This window comes from Zeus faber (genome assembly GCF_960531495.2).
Source record: "Zeus faber genome assembly, chromosome: 20".
NCBI lineage: Eukaryota > Metazoa > Chordata > Actinopteri > Zeiformes > Zeidae > Zeus > Zeus faber.
The window spans coordinates 10,659,396-10,683,897 of record NC_137207.1 but is presented as its reverse complement, the minus strand read 5'-3'; the positions used below and the strand labels follow the sequence as shown (position 1 = coordinate 10,683,897).

The following is a 24,502-nucleotide window of genomic DNA, read 5'->3' as shown; positions in this document are numbered from 1 at the left end:
GACATCTGAGACTGTTGCTATGTCGGTGCCCTACCCAGTTTGGTGATGCCTATTTCCTGCAGGTCTTCCCAGGTGATGTCCTTGACAATAGTGATGGAGTCGTACCCATTCTCACAAAGCCTCTTCTGGTACTGGGGCAGGCCAATCACGCTCAGCCACTCCCCCAGGTCTGACTGTGGAGCGGGCAGAGAATGAAGAAAATTGTCCGAATTTCCCAAAACCCCGCCAATGCATCACTGCACGCGAATAATGCGACGTTCGTTCACTTCTCCTACAGGGATATAGTCGGGCAGCCACTCGGGGATGCTCAGGTTTCCGATCTCCATCGAGATCTTCTTGCGGTGGCCAGGCTTGGTCACCCCGACGGCCGTCAGGTCCTGGAGAGCCGGCAACATTGGCGTTTGTTACAAACAGATAAACAATATTTCACACAATCTGGAAGGGATCAACATGGATGACTCATGTCAGGCGACTAAATGTAATGAAACATTGAATTTCAATTGCCAGCCATTGGACCAACCTCAGGCGTCATCCTGCTGATGGTGGGAACGTCGTAGCCTGCATTGATGAAGTTGGTGGTGTAGTGCTCCAGCTGGAACTCACACAGCCACTGGTAGATGGCCTCTGAGTCCTGGCGAGGAAGGCGGAGTCATTGAGAGCCAAGAAGTGCGTTCACCTCCGGAGAGTTACACGAGTTATAATTTACCCTGGGCTCCTCCTGAACCCCACAGAACTGACCTTTCCCTCCAGAAGCTGCTCGGGCCTCACGAAGCCCTTCTGAGAAGAGCCGTTCAGCTGCCGACGGAGAGCGCCTGCAGAACAAACCCCACGTTACTTGGCGTCACGACGAGAGAGAGAAACAAATAAAATAAAAACACAAGCGATTCATTTATTTTTATACCCGACGAGGGAAGCATTTCTGAAGATGTGTCTTGCCGGGTCGTCCTACCGCTCTCGAGGTGAGCCGAGATGCGTTCTAAATCCGATCTGAAAGCCCAGTGAGCACACTCACTCCACATTAGCCAACCTCACTGAAGAATGCGTCCGCCGTCTTTCTGCCCTTCACCCGCCCCTTAACCCGAGGGCACGTTTTTAATCACTCCCTCAGTCGCTCTTGACTGCGGCTTCGATTCCTCCCCCTTGACACGCTCCGAGAAGCCCCATCGCACCTTCCCCGTCTCATGTCGTACTCTGGCTTGTTTATTCTTCGTCGCTCTCCTTTTGTTTTTTTCAAATTTTGGCAGCTTGTTTTTCTGCATTGCCTCCCTCCCTCCTGTGTCGTTGCTTACGGGACAGGGGCCCCGTGTCTCCTCAGAGGGAAGCACGCAGCACCTAGTGAGTTACTGTGGCCCTGGGGCATGAGTGACAGACAGGTTCCAGAGAAGACGGATGAGTCAGTCTGCATAATGCTTGTTTGTCTCTCTCAAACCCGCGGGAGGGGCAAAAAACACACAAGCTAGGCATGGCTCCTTCAATATCCCCCGAGTAACCCTAAATAACCCTACAGTAATGTCTAAGATGAGGCTTCAGAGAGCCACTCTACCAGGCTGGTCACATGGAGATTCTGCAGTTTTTACAAGAAACAAGCCAAGGCCAAAAACTGCAGAACCTGTATTTTTCTTTTTTGTATTTAATACAAAAAAGAAAAAGGAGATGACATCATGTCCAAACTGAGCCTTACCTTTCATGAAGAACAAGTGCCGCAAAGCTCCTTCGGTTTTGCATCTCACATCCATCAACCCCACTGTCACTCAATCCACAGTACGACCCTATGATGGATGGTGGTTGCAGTGCTACAATTCCAATTTAGTCAAAACTCTGCCCCTCTAGTCTCTCCTGGCTGCAGCAGCGCTCCGCTTCATTTTGAACAACAGTGTTTTGGCATTTTCGTCAGCCTTACCTTAGAAAAAAAAAAAAAAAAATGCTCCTCCCCCTCAAACCCTTTCTCTATTCCCTCCTCCTCTGCGCCGTGCACCCCTCTGGCCCACAATTCATGCTTGTTGTGAGATTAAGAAATCATCGTAACGTGATATACGATCTTGCAGATATCACCTAAAATTACTCAACATGAGGATTATTTGAGGGGGTTTCCGTTGAAAAACAACAAGCCTTTTGGTCTGATGGCTTGAGTTTTAAATCACCATGTAGTTCAACGTGGGATTTTGAATACATATTACATCTCCATTTACACTCCAAAATAGACTTCCTCCCTCAAAAATACAAGCTGTTGCCCTTTTTTTTTGCCCTAGCCTCCCTTTGAACAGTGGTCTGGTGGTTTTTTTACAGGGTTTGCATCGCTCGGCAGAGTTGTTTTATTGGTTTCAGTTGCTCAGTAAAGCTGATTTTCTCCTCTGTGTTTTTTTCTCCCTCTCTCATTTCCTGACCTGCAGACTGGCAGCAATAACAGTGCAGTCAGTCTTGTGGGGCTGATAGCATGTTCCACATTGTCCTACGGTTCAGTATTAACAACTCAAAGGCATACAATAAAGACCAATAATGCGTTTTAGCTGTATAATATCCTTACCCACCCCCCTTCGCGATCAATCTTTAACAATTGAATCGATAATGCAAAATGTTCTCAATCACCTCTCGGTTAGGAATATCAACATCAAGCTGGTATAAAACACTTTTTTTGAAAAGCCTAACAGATAAATAAGAAAGAAGGTGTGGAAGAGTTCCGTCACCTGTGGATCCATCAGCCTGTTTGGCCGGATCTGCTCCTGCAGCGTGGACGCGGTCTCCTGCTTCACCACCAGAGGGGGCCAACTGCGCACAAAAGGTATAAAGATAAGGCCACGCAGTTCCACTTTAATTTGAATAATCCCAAATAGTCATATCAGCCACCAGATGGGGGGCTCGTTTCCCAAAACTATGAACGCAATTCACCCGCCTCACAAAAGTTTTGATTGTGTTCATTTAGAAAGCACTGGTGTGCACGGTTCACTATAATAAACTCATTCCAACCTGAAGTCAATGACTACAGTTCATCAAGGTGCAAAGTGGAATTTCTATACCCAAATAAAGATTGCTCACACTTCAATCAGAACCTCAGGATGAATATAAAAAAAGAAGGAGACAGATGAGCTCATTAGCCTTAGAACCTTGGAGCCAAAAAAATGACGAAAGAGCTCAAGAGGAAGAGTTCAACTTACTGCCCGCGGGCACCACGTGACCCACCGCCAGATGAAGAAATGATTTATTTAAAATGAATTCATAAGAAATTACATTAAATTGTTTTTATGACATTTGTTTATATTTTAAATTAAAAAATGTATTGCTCTATATTTTTTATTTAAAATATGTTATTTAATTACACTTTGTTATATCTTGATTGGAAAAAAAAAAAAGTATAATTTAACCTGTGCTGTCCCGTGCTTTTTTTTTATTTTTTTATATGTTTTTAAATAAAACCCTTTTTATCACATTGGTACATACTTTGGGATACTTTACGCTAGTAGGAGGTGGATTTCTGGTGTGACGCCGACATCTGTGTGATTTTCGATTAGACCCCCGCTGACTTGAGAGGTTTAACTCTACGTTTTATTCATCAAAAGGGGATTTCCCAGACCGTGCGGACTCCATCTCACCTTGCCGCTGCCGCTGCCGCCGCCGCCGGCGTGGCTGCGGCCGTGGGAGCCGTTCTGCTTGTGTCCGCTCTCCGAGCTCTGCCCGCTGCCGGCGCTGCGGCTGCTCCCCACGCTGCCCGCACTGCCCACGGAGCTCCTGTCACCTGGGAGCGGAGGAGGAGGAGGAGAACGAGGGAGCAGGATGAGAGGATGACGAAAAAACCCAAACATGGAGGAATCCATCCATCAAATCCAAGCCACGGGCTGACATGGAGTGTGAAATGAGAGAAAAGAACAGAAGGTGAACTTGATCTCAATTTCTTTCCAAGGTTTTCGGGATAAACATTGGAAAATAAAAACGGGGTTATTTTATTTACTTTTTTCCCCAATGTAGTCTTACGGAGATTGACCTTTTCAGTGCTGGCCTAGACATTCAATTTCAGACCTTTCCCCTCCCCAGTGTAACACTGGTATATTAAACTTATATTATTACATAATCCAAAGTCCTAGAAGGATTTCATTATAGTCACAAAGATTATGCCGACTGTAAGTAAGTCCCCAATTTATATGTAGATCCGGCGGCTACAGCAACTCCCATCTGGGAGCCGTCCCCATATTTTTCCCCGACATCAGACGAGCGTGTGTTCTAGTGAGGAACAAGCAGCGTTGCAGCCGTGTGTGCAAATGAGCAGTAAAAACAGAACTTACATGAGAGCAGGGTGGATACAGTACAGATTCTGTGATTAAACCGCACAACCTCAGTCCAAAACTTCAAACAAAACTTCTGCAATGGCCCCCTCCCCCCATACGTTATTGTCCACGGAAATGCAATGGAAAACGGAACAGAACGAATGTTTCTCATCTCAAGACGGAGAATTTGTTCATATTAGTGATCGACAACATCCACCTTCCATTATCTGACAAGCTGCTCGAAGAGACAGAGGTTCTCAACCCTGGGGTGGCGACCCCGCGTGGGGACGCTTGATACGTAAGGGCCCGCGGGACCTTTCCAACACAGATTTTTTTTTCTTTTCAAATTAATATTTGATTGATATATTTTTAATGGGAAAAAAAAAAAATCATTCTATATAATCCAATTGGAGCTTAATGTGGAATATCCACACTTTGACCAGCGATGAAAATAATATTCTTATTTAGCCTCAATCAGTTGCTTAGAGGCCTAAATGTGAAATGTAACACATAAAATTGGTGGTGCGGGCTCCAAGATAATGATGTCACACTCTCTAATTACTGTTGTTGGGGCCCTAAAAACAGGGTCATGACCCAAAAAGGTTGGGAAGCCCCTGAGTTGGACACTCACCATGTGCGGGTCAACACGGTGACATGAACATTGGATATTCGGATGGAGGGGGCGAGCCCCGTTCGTAAGTCAAGAGGCGTTTTTGGACCAAACACTTCTAGGGACTCCCTGAGGGCAACGAGGACCTGGAGAAGTCCTTCCAAATAAAATACCTTTAAGGGCTTTTTTTTTTTCCTGGTTGCATTCGCACCGGTAGTAGGAACGCTGAAGAGACGTCAGCCAACGGTGTTTCAGAACAGCTTCCGTGGTCCGTGTTGTATTAGTCTGTAAACTTTAACTTATTTCACCTCATCAGTCCACCAAAAGCTGTTTCTGAACAAATTTGAGGCGAGAAATACGCAATCCAGTCCTTGAATATTCACTCGTGTTAGATCTACGAGGCCTCATTTCAAAGTTTGTTCTGGCTTTCGTAAGGCACGGGCTCGCATCGGGACACACACGGCACTGGGATTTTTGGTTTGATTCAATTTATGTCTAAAAAAATTAAATAAAAGTGAAATAAATACATCTACAATAAAAATACTGTTTTTATTGTGTTTTATTTTTATTGGTTATTTTTTTTATGTTTTGTGTGTATAAATTACGTGTAAATAAAGACATGTTTACTTTAAACTAAGCTATTTTGGGCTTAGGTTGTAGGTTGCCCATTACCCTTTTCCATGGGTTGCCGGTGCTGCATTGGCTCATGTGTTCGACCAATCACCGTGCACTCACGTCACTGAAGGTTCCCGGTTAGTCCCCGCCCTGGACTTCCTGCGGTGCGGAAACGCCTCAGGCTTTGGCACAAACTTTAAAAGGGATAAAGAAGTTGTACTAGGGGGAGCGGGGACTGGGATCGGCCCCAACGGCTGGATATGAGTAAGACGTGCGTAATGTGGTTGTTGACGTACTGGCAGAAGGTCCTGTGATTTTTTTTTCACCGAATTCAAGTGGTTTCAATGGTAGCAAAGGGAAGTCTGCGCAAAGCTTTGCACGGATGTCAACATCGGCTGACGTGCAGAAGAGCGGCGTCAACCAATATAAAATGGCCTTAATTGGCTCTGTTGACCTTTAAAGGGACACACACTGTCTACATTAAAATTCGTAATTGGACAAACCGACGCGTTGACCGGAGGACGTTTAATAATTGGGAGGGGCTGTCCGGGTAGCGTTTCAAAACAATGTCATCGGGAAAATGTTTGGACAAATGGAAAACAAGAGACACTTTCCAGAGACCCCTCCAAATCCCTGGTCGTGACCAGGGTTCGGTGTGTGCCGGCCTACCGGGAAGGATCATTAGCGATTAGGATTAAAGGCGGTGAAGCTGGCATTCCCATCTGGGGGAAGGTGGGCGATAACAAGCTGCTAACGGGGGTGGGGGTGCGGCTGGGGGTGGTAGATGGGGGATGGGGGCGACGTCTAGAGCTGGGATTTCTATGGATTAAGTTGGGGCAGGGTGGGGGGCACACACTCTTACCAGTGGGTGAACTCCTTAGGACCCAAATGTCCTGAGTGGGACTAGCTGGACTATCTGGGGCTGAGAGCTCACTGGCATTCGGAGCACCTGACGAACACACGTACACACACACACACACACACTCTCCAGCTTGGTAAAGTGTCATGTGTGCACTGTAGGTAACACACATGATTGCACACTTGGAAAGGTAGAATAAGGGAGGTGATGTTGGGTGGACGGGGGTCTGGGTTTGGGGCAATTGCAGCGATTCACTGTGGAGGGTGACAAAATATATTGCGGACAGTACCATATGTGTGTGTGTGTGTGTGTGTGTGTGTGTGTGTGTGTGTTGTACTACACTTGTGAGAACTTCTAATTTAAGTGTTTTTGTTGATCCTCATTACCAGGTGAATTTACTCAGTACAAGAACGGGTTTGTGTGTGTGTGTGTGTGTGTATGTGCACCCGCACGCCTGTGTCTGTGTGTGTGTGTGTGTGCGCGCTGCGCGTACCTGCGTGCTCATAGCAAAGGGTGTAGGAGTCGTCGGTTTGGGGGTTGGTCCCGACGCTGGAGGGGGGAGCCCGGGGCAGGACGTGTTGGCGCTGGCACGGCAACGAGGCCTGGCGGGACAGAGTGCCCCCTGCGGATTTCGGGGAAGGAGGTGCGGGTGAATTAGTGAAGGAAGTGTGTGTTTTGTGCACGTGAACACTGTGACACGGAGGGAGGGCTGACAGCAGGCTTCATTTTAGTATCTATTTTTCGGGGGGGGGGGGGGGGGGGGCTAAACCGCTGAAACAGACACTTCAGAGCTTGTTAGATCTATTCACAAAATGGAAAGGATGATGAAGTAGTAAAAAAAAAACGACATAAAAAAAAAAAAGAAGGGCGGCGGGGGTGATTCAAGTGTGAAACAGTGGCGGGGTGTTACGTAAGGCGGGCGCTGCTCAATGGGAATGCAGGATCACCCGCAGAGCTCAGAGGGTTTTACGTTCCCTTTGTGCCCGGCGAGCCGCGGCGCTGACACTGTTGAGATTATCACCGAGTGCAGACGCGCTCTCATGCACGGTGCTGAGCTCGCCTCTCCGGGCAAAAGGACCTGTCAACCACTCCGCGGCATTAAATTCTCTCTCCCCCTCTCTCTCCCCCTCTCTCTCCCCCTCTCTCTCTCTCTTCTAGCACGAGCAAAACCCTCACATACACAAAATTCCTGCACAATATCCCGATACAGACTCTTAGAGTTTTTGAACTGAGCTGACACTTCCCAATCTGGCCATAGTAATCCTATTAATGTGGGTGTGTGTTTATGTGTGTATTTATGTGTGTGTGTGTGTGTGTGTGTGTGTTTGTGTGTGTGCGCGCACGCGTGCGTGCGTGTGTGTGCTTGGCGCGCGCATCCGTTTTCTTCTGTGAGATTCTAAAGTGATTTAGAAACTTATAGAAACCTACTGGGCGTGATATTGTTTCCCTGCTGCAAGGAAAAACGGTGACGGCCGATTCCATTGTATTCTCATACCCTCGTTCTCGCAAGATTGAAATTAGAGGATGTGCAAACCTTGTATGTCAGCGCAATGGGTGGCATTTGTGTATATGTGTGTGTGTGTGTGTGTGTGTGTTTGGGCGTCCCAATACGTCTCCTTAGCCCTCAAAATATCCACAGCCCTGGGCTAAGACCAGCGTTTAGCAGCGCCGGGGACTCAAGTTGCCAGTCCCGCAAATTCTGTCAGCTCCCGCGGGGCTGTCAACATCAGGCCGCCATTTAAAATACAACTCGACAACACTATTAACCAGGCCAAACGAAGGAGTTCAGTGCGGTTGGGCGAGGTTTTATGCGTGTAAGGCTGCGGTTTTCAAACTCTTTTTTTTTTTTTTTTCTAACCTGTGGACCCACTGCTCAACGGGTAGATTCGTGCGTAAATGAATTTCTTTAGAATTTTTTCACAGCTATTTCTGCATTTAACACATTATCGAACATTATTGAAGACTACTTATGTTTTTGCATGTACGTTGATCAATGAGGCCCGATGAGCACAGACAGGTGGAATTTATAGTTGCTCCTTTTTTTCTCTTCTTCTCAGATATAAATAAAACAAATATAAATGTAGTGTATTTTCATCAATATTAACAGCCTGTAGCGTAGCCTTCTACAATCATTCAGCGTTATTATAAATCATAACAACCCTGTGTTTTTGCAACAACAATCTAATAACATTAACACCGAACGTAGACATGTTGGTAGATAACGTAGTAAACAACTCCTACACGAGGCTTGAAGGTTCACCGTGGACAGAAATAGAACAAAGGACGAAGGAAGAAATTGCGCGATTTGCTTCGGCGACCCAATTAAAACCTCCCGCCGACCCAGTCGCGAGCCAGACTTTGAGAAACACGGAGGCAATCGATGTGATGGTGTCATTTCGTACGTACCTGCTCTCCTGCTGAGCACCTCCACCACCGACGGTGGGAAGAAGCCGACGCGGTCGCTTCCGCGCTGGTTGTCGTGGACCTGACCTTTCCAGCGCCCGTCCGAGTGCTGCTCCAGGACCTGCAAAGCAATGTCAAATATTATGTAGAAATGTATGAGTTCATTTTATGCTTTTATTTTTTTGTCAATTGCTTAAGATGAATTGAAGAATGTGAAGGTGGTTTGTAGTTCAGACCAGAGACCCCGTAAGTGGATTAAATCAACCGTGCCACTCTGTTACGTAGAACCTGACCCGGGGAGGAGGTGGGTTCTGAACAACAACTGACTTAAAAAACACACACACACACACACACACACACACACACACACACACATACACATACACACACACACACACACCTGTGCCGGCTCTAGCCATTTTGCCACTCATGCTCCGTGCATATGAGCATGTTAAGGAAACTGGGTAAAACAAAATAACCTACATCTAAAATAAAAAACACACTGCCCTGGTGCGCTGATCACGCCTGTGTTGGTACCGTCGGAGCGCGGGCGCCCCATCGCTGGAGCGCCGTAGGCACCTTCGTTGCCGTGGGAGAAGGAGACGGTTGCGCCAATTGCACCCCGATCGCTCACTCTCCGCGCTGCCCTCAGGATGGCGCCCTAGGCGGCAGCCTATGTCGCCTGTATGAAGACCTGGCTTCGGTCGTATTATAATCAGGAGAACGGCCACACAAAATGTTTAGGGGCTATCTGGACTGCAGTGCTGGTAAAACTACCAAGAGAAGACTTCTATTGACAACTTTACTCAATATTTCCATCTCTTGCCAGAGTACATGAGACTTATGCACGTTTTGAATTATTCTTCAACAAACTCCAATAGTCTCTTGAAGATGCTCCCTCATAGGCTGTATGCGTACACACACACACGCTTGCACGCTATGGGTTTTTGGTGAGAGGATGCATCACAAACAGCCTACATGTTAAAACAAGAGTGCTGAGCCTTCACAACGACTCATATCAACAATTCCCAGTGCATACAGTAAATAAAACTTATTAAATTGTGTTGATGCATGCACACACACACACACACACACACACACACACACACACACACACACACTCTAAATGAGTGAGCAAAGGGTGTGTGTGCGGGAGAGAATGAGCAGCGAAGCCTCTAATAAGAATTTGTGACAGAAGCACGTTTCGACCCGTCTCAACGCCAAGCTTCTCCCTCCTTCAGGTTCCCCATAATTAACCAGCGACATCCTACACCCGATCCCAAACAGCAGTATTCACTTCCCTGCGCTGTTCTTTTACCGCCTGATCCCGACACGCCCAGTGTTTCCCTCTGCCGATGAATAGGCAGGAGAAACACCCTGACCAAAACAACAATAAAGAAAAAAATAAATAAAAATCCCCCAAATGACAAGTTACAAAGGAGGTCAAAGGAGGTGGAAAGTTCAGTCACCTGAACGACAGCAGCCTACCAAAACCACTATGTTCTACAGCCATTTCTCAGATTTCTCATTTAGCTCTCATTAGGCCTCAAAGGTGTGGAAGCGATCAAAAACTGACCACACAACCGTCTTTGGTGTACTGACAACCATGGAAACGCGAGCAGCTCCGCGGTACTTTCCCGGTCAAATTCTGTTTCAAACTGTTTGTTCTACTGTTCAGGGGGCAGCCTCAACGGGCTTTTTAGACTTTTGGATGATCACATAATGACCTAAAAACTTTGCGTGAGATGATTCGGCACGCTCCGATCATTCGGGGGATTTATTCAAAAGCGCCGGCCCGTTCACCCGCCGCACATGTCGGGTGATCACCGGGAGTCCGAACGCGAGCATCTTAACGGCATTCTGCGGCGTCGCTGCAATCAGAACAGATTTTCCAATTATCTGAGAGTGTTGCCATCCTCATAAAGTGGTGATAATTGCGCTTCTCTTTATTCTCCAAACCTTTTTGTTGTCCGATCAGACGCTTACATGTTCAAACATAAAGCGAGAAACCAGCCAACCTTCTGCTCAGTCCCTAGCATGCGGCCCTTTTTGTTTTAATAAAAACCCATGGTGCAGCTGGGGAGTCGGCTATAGACTAATTGGCTCCTCTTTGGCCCTGTTAGACAGGATTAGCTTTTAAGTGGGCGGTGCTGGAACAACATTTTGGGACGCGTCATGTGGCTTATTTGTACAGGACGAAATAGTGCCAAACAGCATTACAATAGTTGGCAGTGTGCTCAAACTGGATTGACATGACTGGAGGACCACTGAGTTAAATTACATAATCATAGTCTTTGTTTCCACACACACACACACACACACACACACACACACCATCGGTAATCGCTTAAATTACAGCTCTGCCCTGGCAAGCATGGTTCTGTCATTTGCATTTTAAGCACTGTTCGCACAGGATGGGACCATACATCAGGAGACCAGAAATAATTTAGGAGTTACTTCGGAAAAACTTAACAAATTTGCTGTTCATGAGCAAAAGATCTGGCAAACAAAGCCATTATACCAAATTACACAAAATGCAGATTTTCTCGATTATTGCTGGATTATCAAAGGACCATTTTTGGCCAAAATATTCTTGGTGAATTTCACTTTACAAATTGCGTGGCTTGATGTCCAATCTGGCCGTGATTTAGATCACTGACGACCTCCACAACTATCATGGGACGTCCTCAGGTAAAACCACTGCAGCTATAATAGGTCTTAATTTGCTTAATTGCCACAACATTAATGCCACTGACAGGTGAAGTGAATAACATGTCTCATCTCGTTCCAATGGGACCTGCCAAGGGGTGGGATGTATTAGGCAGCAAGTGAACAGTCAGTTCTTGAAGTTGATGTGTTGGAAGCAGGAAAAATGGGCAAACGTAAGGATCTGAGCCACTTTGACAAGAGCCAAATTGTGATGACTAGACAACTGGGTCAGAGCATCTCCAAAACAACAGGTCTTGTGGGGTGTTCCCAGTATGCAGTGGTTAGTACCTACCAAAAGTGGTCCAAGGAAGGACAACCGGTGAACCAGTAATAGGGTCATGGACGCCCAAGGCTCATTGATGGTTGTTGGGAGTGAAGTCCAGCCCATCTGGTCGGATCCCACAGAAGAGCTACTGTAACACAAATTGCTGAAAAAGGTTAATGCTGCTCTGATAGAAAGGTGTCAGAACAAACAGTGCATCACAGCTTGCTGTGTAGGGGGCTGTGTAGCAGCAGACCAGTCAGAGTGCCCATGCTGCCCTCTGTCCACCACCGGAAGCGTCTACAATGGGCACGTGACAGCCAGAATTGGACCATGGAGCAATGGAAGAAGGTGGCCTGGTCTGATCAATCACTTATTCTTTTACATCATGTGGATGGCCGGGTGCGTGTGCGTTGTTTACCTGCGGAATAGATGGCACCAGGATGCATTATGGGGAGAAGGCAAGCCTGCGGAGGCGGTTAATTGGTTAATTGACAAGTACCACCTACCTAAACATTGTTGCAGACCACACTGCAAAAATTGATCAGGAATGGTTTGAGGAACATAACAACGAGTTAAAATTCCCCAAATCTCAATCCGATCGAGCATCTGTGGGATGTGCTGGAACAACAAGCCTGATCCATGGGGGCCCCACCTCGCAACTTAAAGTACTAAAAGGATCTGCTGCTACCGTCTTGGTGCCAGATAACACAGGACACGTTCAGAGGTCTTGTGGAGTCCATACCTCAACGGGTCAGAGGTGTTTTGGTAACACGAGGGGGATCTACACAATATTAGTGGTCATTGGTTGGCTGATCGGTGTATACAAATAAACCGCTTGGACTGATGTAGGAACTGTTTTTGTACAGGGAGTGGACACAGTAAACACTAAATACATTAACACCAATGACCCAATAAGCAGCAGTTTCACGCCCTTTGACTTCAGAGCAGCCGCAAACCTTCTTGGAATTATGTCATACAAGTTCTGAACTGTGCATAGAGGGAAATTGCACCGTTCTTCAAGAAAGAAAGCTTCCAGGTCTTTGAGGGATGAAGGAGGTGGGAATCAAATTAAGGTTCAGCGAGGCCACGGGAGGAGGTTGACCGCATCCTGGCGATGAAACCACCCTTGAATCTGTTTATTGGTGTGGGACGTGGGAATTATCCTGGAATATTGGAACATCATGAGGGAAGGGGCTGTGAGACCATTAAGACCAGACACAAGGCCTATGGTGCAAAGTCCTTGGCCTATCATATGACCATGCAGAGCAATTATAGGAACCTACGACTCCCACAAGATGGTTGCCCTGTAGGTCCCACACCAGGTTCAGCATTCAACAGACATTAGTAGGACCTCCTTCGGCTCACTCGGCGTAACTAAGGTAAGTAAACAAAAAACCCAGTAACTTATGAGATACATTTCTAAACCCTCACACAGAAACACCAGCCCGTGCACGTACCATGACGAGGTCCCCGGCTCTGAGGTTGAGCGAGGTGGGGTCGTGGAGATTCCAGTAGTCCTTCACCACCCTGACCTGGAGCGAACTGGATGCCTCTGCAGACAAATGGGTGATGTCATCTTGGTTTTAAAAAGAGGAATTCCACCGCAAAGCAACTAATTTCACAGACTGAGGCGTAGCTGACCGAGTCTCCCTCTGTGTCCGGCCAAAGTAAATCTCTGCAAAGTACCAGTGGTAGCAGCGGGAGCGAGAAGGGCGGAAGATGTGCCGCAATCCCAAAAATGACATCCTGTACTGTATACCTCTACCCTCCTTATGCTGAGAAGAACTACAGTGGACTCGACTAGATCAGTCTTGTTCTGTAAGGTAAGACCATTTCACCAATTGTGGAACAAGTCCAGAGTGAAATTCTCCTTAAACCAGGTCCGGTTATGATTTACCTTCCAACGTCTTTTAAATCCCCCCAAGGTTTTCACCACCACCTGCCTGACTCTGTACAAATAACCTTCATTTAAAAGAACAATAACAATAGAAGAACTACAATAATGAAATTAATAATACAAATACCTCGGAGCAGCTGTTTGATGTCCTTGCTGGCCGTGGAGGTGGTGAACTGGTTGACGATGTCCAGCGCCGTCTGGTTGTAGGTGTTGCGCATGTTCACATTGACGCCCGCCTGACACACACACACACACACACACACACACACACACACACACACACACACACACACACACACACACACACACACACACACACACACACACACACACACACACACACACACAGTACCACTTCTGTTTCTAAAGACAAACATCCCCCCTTTTCTCAGCGGCTCCTTCCATCAAAATTAAAAATCAACACCGCCATCTTTGGTGACGCCAACGCAAGGTGGAGTAAATGGGTGGCGGATGGTAGGGTGGGCTTACCTCCAGAAGCAGTCGTACTGCTTCTGTTTTGCCGTAGAGGGCGGCCTCGTGCAGGGACGTCCCGGCTTTGGTGGTCCTGTTGATGTCGATTCCGGCTTTGAGCAGCAACCTTTAAAAAAGCCATAAAAAAAGAAAGAGAAACCAATTAACACACACTCACACACACACACACACACACAGACAGACAGATAGATCCACCCATTCAGAGATGGCAACGTCTCATTAAAGTGTTGGATTCCCGCTGCCCGCCCACCCACCCCCACCCACACACACACACACACACACACAAACAAACAAATCTCTGGGGCTATGGGAGAGGGCCAGATGTTGGAACGGGATGGGAAGTGTTGGGATAGACCGACCGGGGAAGCATCCAAAACCAAAAAGAGCATCCGATATATAACAAACAGATGCCACCTCAGCTCGGCACCCCAGAGTTTTTGTTAATCATGCAAGAGAAAGGGGGGGCATGCAGGGAAGCTGGTTCAGTCTCAGATTCTAGATGCAAGGATGCATCAGCATCAGGATGCTACAGTATGTGGTCTACATGGAAGCGGATGATAATCAATATGATCATTTATTGCCTTTAAAAGTGTAAATTACCCTTCACTTCAAAGCAATGAATATATTAAAATCTATTTTTAAACATAGAATTACGAATTCCTAAGCACACATTGTTATAGGCATCGTAATGGCGTGAAACCTCCCTCTGAATGCGGCGCTAATAAATTCTTTTGCAGCCCTAACTTATGAAGATCAAAAATACAAAAGGGGCTTACGCCTGGGTAAGCAGGAGACTAAGAAATGCTTTTCAGGTGCATTGTAGGAAGAAGGCAAAAACTAACACTGTGGGGAATCTGAAGAGAGAGCGAGCGCGAGAGAGGAGGTGAAATCCCTGAGGATGGGATGTTCTTGCCAAATTGTGCTGAATAAACCCCCTCGCTTTGCCAACGCAGTGGGTTTTTTTTCCCTCCTGTGGGGGAGTGTCGCGCTGCTCCTGCCTGAACACACAGTCACGTAAGTTCACACGGGGAGGGAACGCTTGGAAACTGGGAGGATTATACAGAGAGTCTTGTCTGAGACATGGAGGAGTCACCACACACACACACACACACACACACACACACACACACACACACACACACACACACACACACACACACACACACACACACACACACACACACACACACACACACACACTTCTTTCAACAAAATTCTAGTTATAAGAGGTTTTATTGGCGTATGACGTTATTGGTGTGTTAGTTACAAGACAGCCACAGGGGTTGACTGATCTCATCTACCTGACGCTCTTGGTAAATGTAAATGGGAGAAAATATGCAGTTGTATTAATGCAAACGTTGATTATTTGCCTTTTACGTTTTAAAGTTGATGTTATACACCGATCAGCCACAACATTAAAACCACCACTTATAACCACTAATTAACTTAGTAATTAATAACACAGTATCGTGTCTGTCCCCCTTGTGCCGCCAAAACAGCTCTGACCCGTCGAGGCATAGACTCCACAAGTCCTCTCAAGGTGTCCTGTGGTACAATTTGGCCGCTCAGATCCTTACACTTGCCCATTTTTCCTGCTTCCAACACATTAACTCCAACAACTGACGGTTCACTTGCTGCCCAATATGTGACCCACCACATACTTTAGGGTCATTTGGCGGCTTTCGACTCCCCCCACCAGTTAAAAGAGGAGAATCAGAGCTTCCAAACAAGGTGTCGGTTGTGCAAATCAAGCAAATCTTTTTAAAGCTATGACTTGTTAATGACAAGGGTGTGGCAAACCGTGTTTCTGAGATCATCACCTTGAATGTTTCGCCAAGACTTGGCTTCATTCAGCCAGCTCCCAGAATGCAAATGGGGTAGCCAAAGCCGCATGGCTAATTAACATACTGCTGAACGGGCCAATCACTGCTTTGTTCTTGTGCTTTGAGGGAACGTTGAACAGGGTCAACCACAGACAACTAGTTCTGTTTTTTAGAAAAGCTTTTAACAGTAAGAATATACATGTTTTATAAAAGTGGAATTTATTTTCCAGTGGTTCTTGAAAATATTCCTTTTCATAGTCCCCTTCAGGTTGAAATCCGCTGTTTGAAATGTTCTCCAAGTCCGGAGTAATATCAGATTCAGCGTCGCTGTCAGAGAACTGACTATGATCGCGGAAAATTAAGTCCAGTGCGCGCTGCTTAAAATGACTTGGATCTATCGCACTGGTCACATTAAGGTCAGCAAAATGACTTAGATCTCCATCCACCTGCTTCTTCTAAACAACCGGAGTTTTCACAGACAAGTGAAACGTAATATTTAAATTCTGAATTCTATCAAAACGGTTTCACATTGTGACTTCACATCACATGGAATATGGATGAATGATCGTCACCTGGACGTTCGCTTTAAAGGAAACCATCGATCTGCTTTATTTAGCGTTGTTTAGCGTCTCGATAAGTCAACTGCGTTTCCCCATGTAATCTGATGGGAATATTTAACTCCACGGTTTAACATTTTTCTACTATTTATAAATCAAACTCAGTTTTGAAAATGTGTTGAGGTAAAAAAAACAAAAACACAAAGGAAAACATATCTGGAAAAATCAAATTTTCCTTCAAGAAAGTTTTTTCAATTTATTTGGCTGCTCCTGGCGACTTTAGAAATGCGCGAGATGGCGGCTTTTGCTGTGGTGGGTCACATATATCCCACCCCTTGACAGGGGCCATTGAAATGACACGTTACAATGTTATTCACTTCACCTGTCAGGTGAAGGTGTCAGGTTTTAATGTTGTTGGCTGGTACTATATAAGTTGATATTATACTGTGTATAAGTTGATTATATAATCCATTCAAGTAAGTAGCAAATTGCCAACCTTACATTTTTACGTTTTGATGATTTATACTGATCTGCCATGACATTCCAAAAAAAAACATCAATTAAAATCACTCCGCCAATGTTTACTGGCGGCCAGAAAACCATTGAGTTCTATGAGTGACTGAGTTTTACACACAGCTTTGACCAGGTTCTTTGGGTCAAAGTTCTTAGAGACAGTTGGCAAACGTGTAATGAGTCCGCGTTTTCGATACTATCCAAGAAAAAAAAACATGTTTGAAAAGCACAGAGGACACTCCTGCCATGGAATGCAAACACCAACATGGAGGAAGTTCAGTCTCTTGTCCGCTGAGCCTTAATCGTCGTCTTTATCTTTCTAATAATCTACAAACGAAAAAGCAACCATGGTGAATCTAAACAAAGTGAGAGAAGGGTTTGTTAAAATGTCTCGTGGCAGGTTCATGTCATTTTGCTTCACTCGATCATTAGAGAATTCTTTTTTTTTTTTTTTTTCCCCCCCACCCATTGCTTACGCAACCTATTGCAGCTCTGTCCAATGATCAACAACTTTAGGTAAAAACTTGCCAGCGTCCCCCTTTAACAATTTAATATTTGCACTTAATTTCTTCCACAAAAGCAGCAGCGGTGCTTGTGTCACCCTGAAAGAAGCTGGAACCTTTCTCCCCTGCTCTTGGAGTCTTTTGTTTTTTTAAATGGAAACATATTTGCAACTTGTTCAAATGCACTTTACAAGTTCTTCTGGCAGCAAAACAACAAATGAACGCCTGAAAGCAGAAAACCGCAGAATGGAAGGAGGAGACAGCCTTGACGCATTTCGGGGGTTAATCCCCCTTCCCCTCCCCGCACTCCACCCACCTGATGATGTCCCGGTGGCCGTTGCGGGCGGCCAGGTGGAGGGGCGTGGTGGAGGCGGGGTCCAGGGGGTCCCGGCCCTCACCCTCCAACAGAGCCACCACCATGTTGCTGCTGAGCAGCAGCTGGGCCACCTAGAGAGAGAGAGAGAGGGGAGAGAGAGAGAGAGAGAGAGAGAGAGGGGAGTGTAATGACAAACGACAGACTGGCAGAATCAGGACAGAGCTAACAGCATTAGCGGCGGAGCGGCGCTTAGTCGTGGCGTCTGCAGTTATGCGATTAGAATAAAAGAAAGAAATAAAGTCGAGCGAAAATATGTCCTTTGCAGCACTTTTCATACAGGCATTTGGTGCAAAGATGGCCGTCCAAGTGCCACAAGCACACACACTATCTGCGTCAAATACTTTTATTTTTTTATTGTTGTTTTGTAGGTTTATTGTATCTTACCACAAATTCACCTTTTTGTACCTTTGTTTTTGTGTATAATGCGTATTTTTTCCCCTCCAGGGATGAATAAAGTATCTATCTATCTAAGCGGCCAAAAATTTGGAAAGCTCCCTCGCTTTGGACTGCAGACCAGAGCACCAGCAGAGCAAACAAGCATGTGAATTATGCATATGAGAGAGTGTGTGTGTGTGTGTGTGTGTGTGTGTGTGTGTGTGTGTGTGTGTGTGTGTGTGTGTGTGTGTGTGTGTGTGTGTTCGAATCACAGGGCCAGCTATACATTTCACAACAAAAGCGCATCCCCAGATGCGACAGAAACAACAAAGCAATGTGAAATCCCTTTATCTCGACTGTGTTATGTGTGCTTGTGTGTGTGTGTATGTGTGTGTGTGTGTATATATAAGGGAGTTGTAATCCATTTCCCTTGAGTTTTAAATGAGATTATTTTAGTCTGCTAGTTAATCTAAGCTGTAGGAGATGTTTGACACGGGCCTGGTCCCCTCCCTCTGTCACATTTCCACTGCAGGACACGGGACACACATGAAGATATAGTGTGTGTCCACTCAGTTTAATCGGGGCCTTTATCGGCGCTTCTATATTAGTACGGTGCAAAATTGTATTTTCCTAATGGTCTACTAGTCGGTAGGTGGTCCATGAGACAAATCGACTAGTCTGTGTATATAAACATAACTTTCAAAGATACTTATGTAGATCCAATGTTAATATGACTTCATGTCTACAATAAAATAAAAATACAAAAGTAAACCTACAGACCTGTAGGCCATGTTGCAGCAAGTTCCTTTCAGCACCTTTTTTTATATTTAGGCTCTTTTTTCCTTTATTTTCACCTTCTTGTACTTTAAACAATGTAATTTTTTCTTTCATAATTTATTGTAATTATCTATTTAAGCACTTTTCCACTTCATTTTTCCAATTGGATTTAAGATCTTTATTTAACCGTCAGGAACTTTGTCTGTGGAGGCAGTACTTTTTATTTTAAAAAGACATAAAGCAACACCATATTATGCATTAATAAGCACCCCCACACCTTTAGTCTGCCGAACTCGCAGGCCAGGTCAAGAGGCGTCTTCTTAGCCTTGTTCATCAGACAGGGGTTGGACTGATGCTGGAGCAACATTTCAGACTGCGCGCGCGCGCACACACACACACACACACACACACACACACACACACACACACACACACACACACACACACACACACACACACACATTCATATTCACTGAACAGTACAATTAAGTGTTAAAAACCACAAATTAATCGACAAAATGCAACACCAAAAAGAAGAAAGATTAAGTAGATAGATAGTTTTGTACATACTGTAGTTTGGTGGTGTGTATACAGTTTGCCTCACGCCTGTACAGTACGTCACACACACACACACGTCCTCAAGGCGCTGTACTACCATCTTTTGTGGCACAGAGGCAACACACGACACCGCCGTCAAGGGCCGGCTGTTTGATGCCGATGGGGGCGAATGGGTGTGGATTACATGACGTTTCGAGTTGTGTATGTGTGTTTTGAATGAGTGTGTCACCCCCCCCACAGCACAGAAAGCCGTGTCCGGACCTCCCATGGTATCATCATGGTGGACAGTGGGTTGGGTTTCACCTGAATGGAGGTCGGGAACGTGCCTCTCGAACCCTTTGGGCCTTTGGAGGTAAATTTGTCCCCGTCTGTATCTCTGTGCTTCTATTTAAGGCAGAATTCTGGATCAAGAACTCAGATTGGTCTGTTTTTATGGACATGGCTCAAAAAAGGAGAAGACTGTGCATTTCTTCACCGAAGCCCTTTTCCAGAACGTATAGAGCTTTTTGTGGCTTTACTGGGGTATGTAGACGTTTCATAGACGTACACTGTTTTATTCGTCACTATAAGGCCGTCGAGAATTATTTCTACAGCCAAAAAATGGCAAAATCTTCAACAGATTCCAAGGCCTTCAATAACGCTTGCATAAATGTACGCCACAACCAAACATCAGGCGTGTAATGACCTAAAACACCACCACTGTCGGATCCCATTTAAATGATCAGAGGAGCACTGGATTTGGGGGTTACTCACCACCTCGTAGTGGCCATACTGGGCCGAGAGGTGCAGGGGAATCTGGCCGTCCAGGGAAGCGGCGTTGACGGCGCCGCCGGCCCTCAGCAACAGCAAGACGGAGTCAGCCTTGCCCTGCCACGCGGCGTAATGCAGGGGGCGCATTCCTAAAAATGGAGAGGGAGACACAGGGCAGAGTGTTTAAACTAATATTTATATTTCGGATCTGATCTCATCACGCGACAATGTCTTGGACTGTCACGGCGACACGTTGGCATTTCGTACCGTTGACGTCCCTGATGTCCACGGTGGCCTGGGCCTCCAGCAGCAGGGACAGCAGCTCCACCGTGCCTGTCAGAGCAGCGTGGTGCAGGGCGGAAAATCTACCCAGACACAGAGACAGCGAGAGAGAGAGAGAGAGCGAGAGAGAGAGAGAGAGAGAGAGAGAGAGAGAGAGAGAGCGAGAGAAGAAGACGCAAGACACCAGGGTTCAAACATAGTGACGGTTCTTACAGAAGGTAAGCTCCTTTCAAAACTTCAGCATCATGTGTGTGTGTGTGTGTGTGTGTGTGTGTGTGTGTGTGTGTGTGTGTGTGTGTTAGTGCACAGGTGCCTGAAATGATCGTGTATTTTTGTGTGTGTATGCATGTGCACATGTTTGTCAGGCTGTAGTTCATCCACAAAGGAACAAATCTGCTAAACCCCTTTGTCTCCTCGCTAGGCGCTGCGATTAATTAGGGTTGTTAAATGCTAGGAAACTAGGAAAACTGGAACAACAATTGGGCACGTGGCCTTGTCCTGTGATAGTTAAGGCAGTAAATGAGGAAAAAAAGGAGAGGGATGTAACCAGGAGGGAGTTGGGGGTTGTGTTCAAAGCAGGTGCTGGTGGTGTGTGTGTGTGTGTGTGTATGTGTGTGTGTATATAGCCTGGAGCATGAATCGTACTCCTCCTTTAAAACTTCTGCTAGGGTACGCGTCGTGGTATGAGTAAGGTATGCATCACCTCAAATTATGCCCCAAAGTACCCGCCAAAATACGGTTTCTCCGACCACAAGTGAGTGGGAAAGGAGCGGCTTCCTAAAGGTATTTTAGAATAGTTGGCCCCGGTTTGTATCTTACAACTTCTTCAGCAAGAATTTCTTCTGTAACTTCTCCATCGTCCCCTGAACCATCTGTGAGCCTCTGGGGCTCGTATTTACCCAGAATCCCCTGGGATGCATACCTCCACAGATCAATTACACACATCTAGACAGAGCAGGGTTTTGGCCTTCAAGCCATAGAGATCCACCCTCGATTTTCTGTGTGTGTGTGTGTGTGTGTGTGTGTACACAGGGGGAAGCCTGAAGCGGTACTTCAGCGGGTCCTTCTTCTGCATTTGTGTGTGTGGCCACAAGTATGTCTCCACAGAAGCATACAGCCTGTGGTCTTGGGAACGCACACACACACACACACACACACACATTTTCCTGAACTCCCCCCCCCCCCCCCCCCCTCGGGGACTAATAAAGTAGGATCTTATCTTATTACGTGTTCCTGTCTCCCCTGTGTTAATCACAACAAATAACTTAGATTGAAAGGGAAAAAAAAAGAAGAAAAAAATAGATTGGAGTCATTTGAACAACAAACCAAAAAAAACGCTTCAGTTTATTAATTTTTTTTTATGTTTTCTCAACTTAAGAGGTATCCCTAATTTATTTAATTAATCGGTTTTATGTCGACAAACCCTGAAAATATACAATTTTGTTGATTCAACCGCTCATTTTTTACAGTCTACCCACCGTACAGCCAACCCTCCCGAGAAGGACGGACGTGCGCGCACACACACACATTTTGACATTCATTATAGGGAATTGCACGACAGATAGACCAATACATCTCCTGATATCTGATCTGATATGAAATTAAATTTCCGTATTAAAGAGCTAATTACCTAACTCAATACTAACATTAACTCTATGGTAATCAAACACATGAAATCTGACCATAACTCTAGTTTTTGGAATATAACTCCTTCCCAGCGCGACAACCCCTTAAGATAGTGACCCAACAACAGACACTAGATAAATAATATTGATTTACCGTCCGCCCCCAGTGTTGACTCTATGACTATGGCCTGTTTGCTCACTTCCCCTTCAGTCACTCTACACTCCTCTCACATATCAGAGTTCCTTCCCACCTCCTCCTCCTAACACATACACATCAAAGTGAGGTCAGAGTAAATATACCTGGTAAATAAGTGAGGAACCATGTTTCTGGTGCACTTCTGAGCCGGAAGTGCACCAGAATTCTGTACTTGTGAATTCGGAGACCAGTCCTCACAAGTACAGTAAAAAAAACACAGACACACACACACACACTTCAACAGCCCTATTGTGTACCACCTCCCACACGCCAGATTGACCCTGCAAGTTGGCACATGCAACGGGGGCTTTTGTCAACCCATATCCGTGCAGGAACACACACACGCGCACACGCACACACACACACACACACACACACACACACACACACTCCTTCATTGCAGGTCTGATGGCCTACTTAGATATCTTTCAACAGAATCTAAATTAATCTGATTGGACAAGAGGTTTGCAGAAGCATCTTAAAGTCATGCCTAAGGGAGAGAGGGGTTGATGTACGATGGTTTTGTGTTTTACCTGTGTGCAGTTTGTGGGCCAATACCAGGATGAATTAAACATTTTGAAAAGCTTTTGGAGTGTTAATACAAGTACAAATTTGTAAATACAAATCCAACAAAGAAAATAAAATTGAAAAAAGGGAAATAGATGATGATGCATACATTGGAGAAAAGTGGATTTATATGCAAGTTAATCTTGGTAGGTAGGCTTAAAGAAATGATCATAATCATTACTGTGCAATCATAGGTCCCTCTGTTCTTTTTTTAACGTACTAGAAGGAACTCACACAAAGGTATTTTTGCGATAACATGATTAATGACAATTTTTTTTTCATTCAATGAATATAATAATACACATTGCAAGATAATAACTAATTGTTTTAATTAGCAAAAAGTATACAGAATTTGCAATGTTTACTTAATATCAATCGAAAGAAAATCACATTTCACCATTTAAAAAAAGTGGTGTGTGTGGTGAATTGTTAGTGAATGTGGATGATATAAAAGCCAAAGCAACAGGTAAAAGCAAGCCATGAATGTGCGTGTGAATGGGTCATGCAGAGACATTTTGTCCCTAGTTGAACCTATACACGATTTCCCATAGGGCAAACTGCAGAAGGGGTCGAAATTGTTTTGTCATAAAGGGAAACCACACACACACACACACACACACACACACTTTTTGGTTAAGTACCCAATTCTCTGTGCACCAGCTTTCATTAAGAAAGTCAATAGTTCTTCACTTCAAGTGTGTGTCTGTGTGGGTTGTGAGTCAGTGTGTCAGGGCACAAGACAAACAGGAGACAAGTACACTGGCTGCATGTACTTTCTACCCTGCAATTAGCCAGAGCTGTCAATCAAGGCCGTGTGCCACGGACTCCACCATCACATTCTTCTGACAAAACAGTGTGTGTGTGTGTGTGTGTGTGTGTGTGTGTGAACCTCAGCTATGCAAACATAACTCTCGAAGGGAAGTCACTGAAACGTCCGCGGCGTGCGTGCGCACACACACACACACACACACACACACACACACACACACACACACACACACACACACACACACACACACACACACACACACACACACACACACACACACACACACACACACACACACACACCCCCTTACCCATCTGAGTCTTGATAGTTGATATTCAGTTTCTTGGTGGAGCCCAACAGCTCTGGAAAACAAGCAAAGGTAAAGAATGGGGGCAGGAGGGAGGGACAAAGAGAGAGAGAAGGGAGGAGAATGGAAAAAATATTGTCAGTATTTCAATGACATGTTTGTCTTTGTTTATCAGAGAATTTTGTTTGAAGTTTGTTTTTCTACCCAAGAGATGCATCAGCGCCACTTTTTACCGACGCTACCAAGTTTCGAAAACTGTGAGAATGAGCCAACACAAGAGTACAGAGTGCCAAGCCGTCACTTTTACCGAACAGTAAAGACTTCTACTTTTCATATGGGGTCCACAGAACATAGTGATTGCCGGTCAAAATGATCCCAACAAGTCCCCAAAAAGATCAACCGGAGTGCACGGTGTGAA

The 24,502-nt window shown here is 45.5% G+C and overlaps 1 protein-coding gene across 1 annotated transcript in view; it reads right to left on the bottom strand.

Moving 5' to 3' along the window:
* LOC307245365 (CASK interacting protein 2) overlaps positions 1-24,502 on the bottom strand; it is a 42,228-nt gene that overhangs the window by 4,032 nt on the left and 13,694 nt on the right. Inside the window, exons 2-18 of the mRNA XM_080020912.1 lie at positions 24,088-24,139; positions 20,606-20,703; positions 20,342-20,487; positions 19,308-19,403; positions 17,819-17,949; positions 14,104-14,212; positions 13,742-13,850; positions 13,175-13,269; positions 8,747-8,864; positions 6,834-6,962; positions 6,344-6,430; positions 3,588-3,730; positions 2,685-2,766; positions 739-812; positions 521-631; positions 276-377; positions 35-173 (exon numbers count right to left, since the gene is read on the bottom strand). Coding sequence (XP_079877038.1) covers positions 35-173; positions 276-377; positions 521-631; positions 739-812; positions 2,685-2,766; positions 3,588-3,730; positions 6,344-6,430; positions 6,834-6,962; positions 8,747-8,864; positions 13,175-13,269; positions 13,742-13,850; positions 14,104-14,212; positions 17,819-17,949; positions 19,308-19,403; positions 20,342-20,487; positions 20,606-20,703; positions 24,088-24,139 — 1,821 coding nt within the window. The remainder of the gene's footprint in view (positions 1-34; positions 174-275; positions 378-520; positions 632-738; positions 813-2,684; positions 2,767-3,587; positions 3,731-6,343; positions 6,431-6,833; positions 6,963-8,746; positions 8,865-13,174; positions 13,270-13,741; positions 13,851-14,103; positions 14,213-17,818; positions 17,950-19,307; positions 19,404-20,341; positions 20,488-20,605; positions 20,704-24,087; positions 24,140-24,502) is intronic.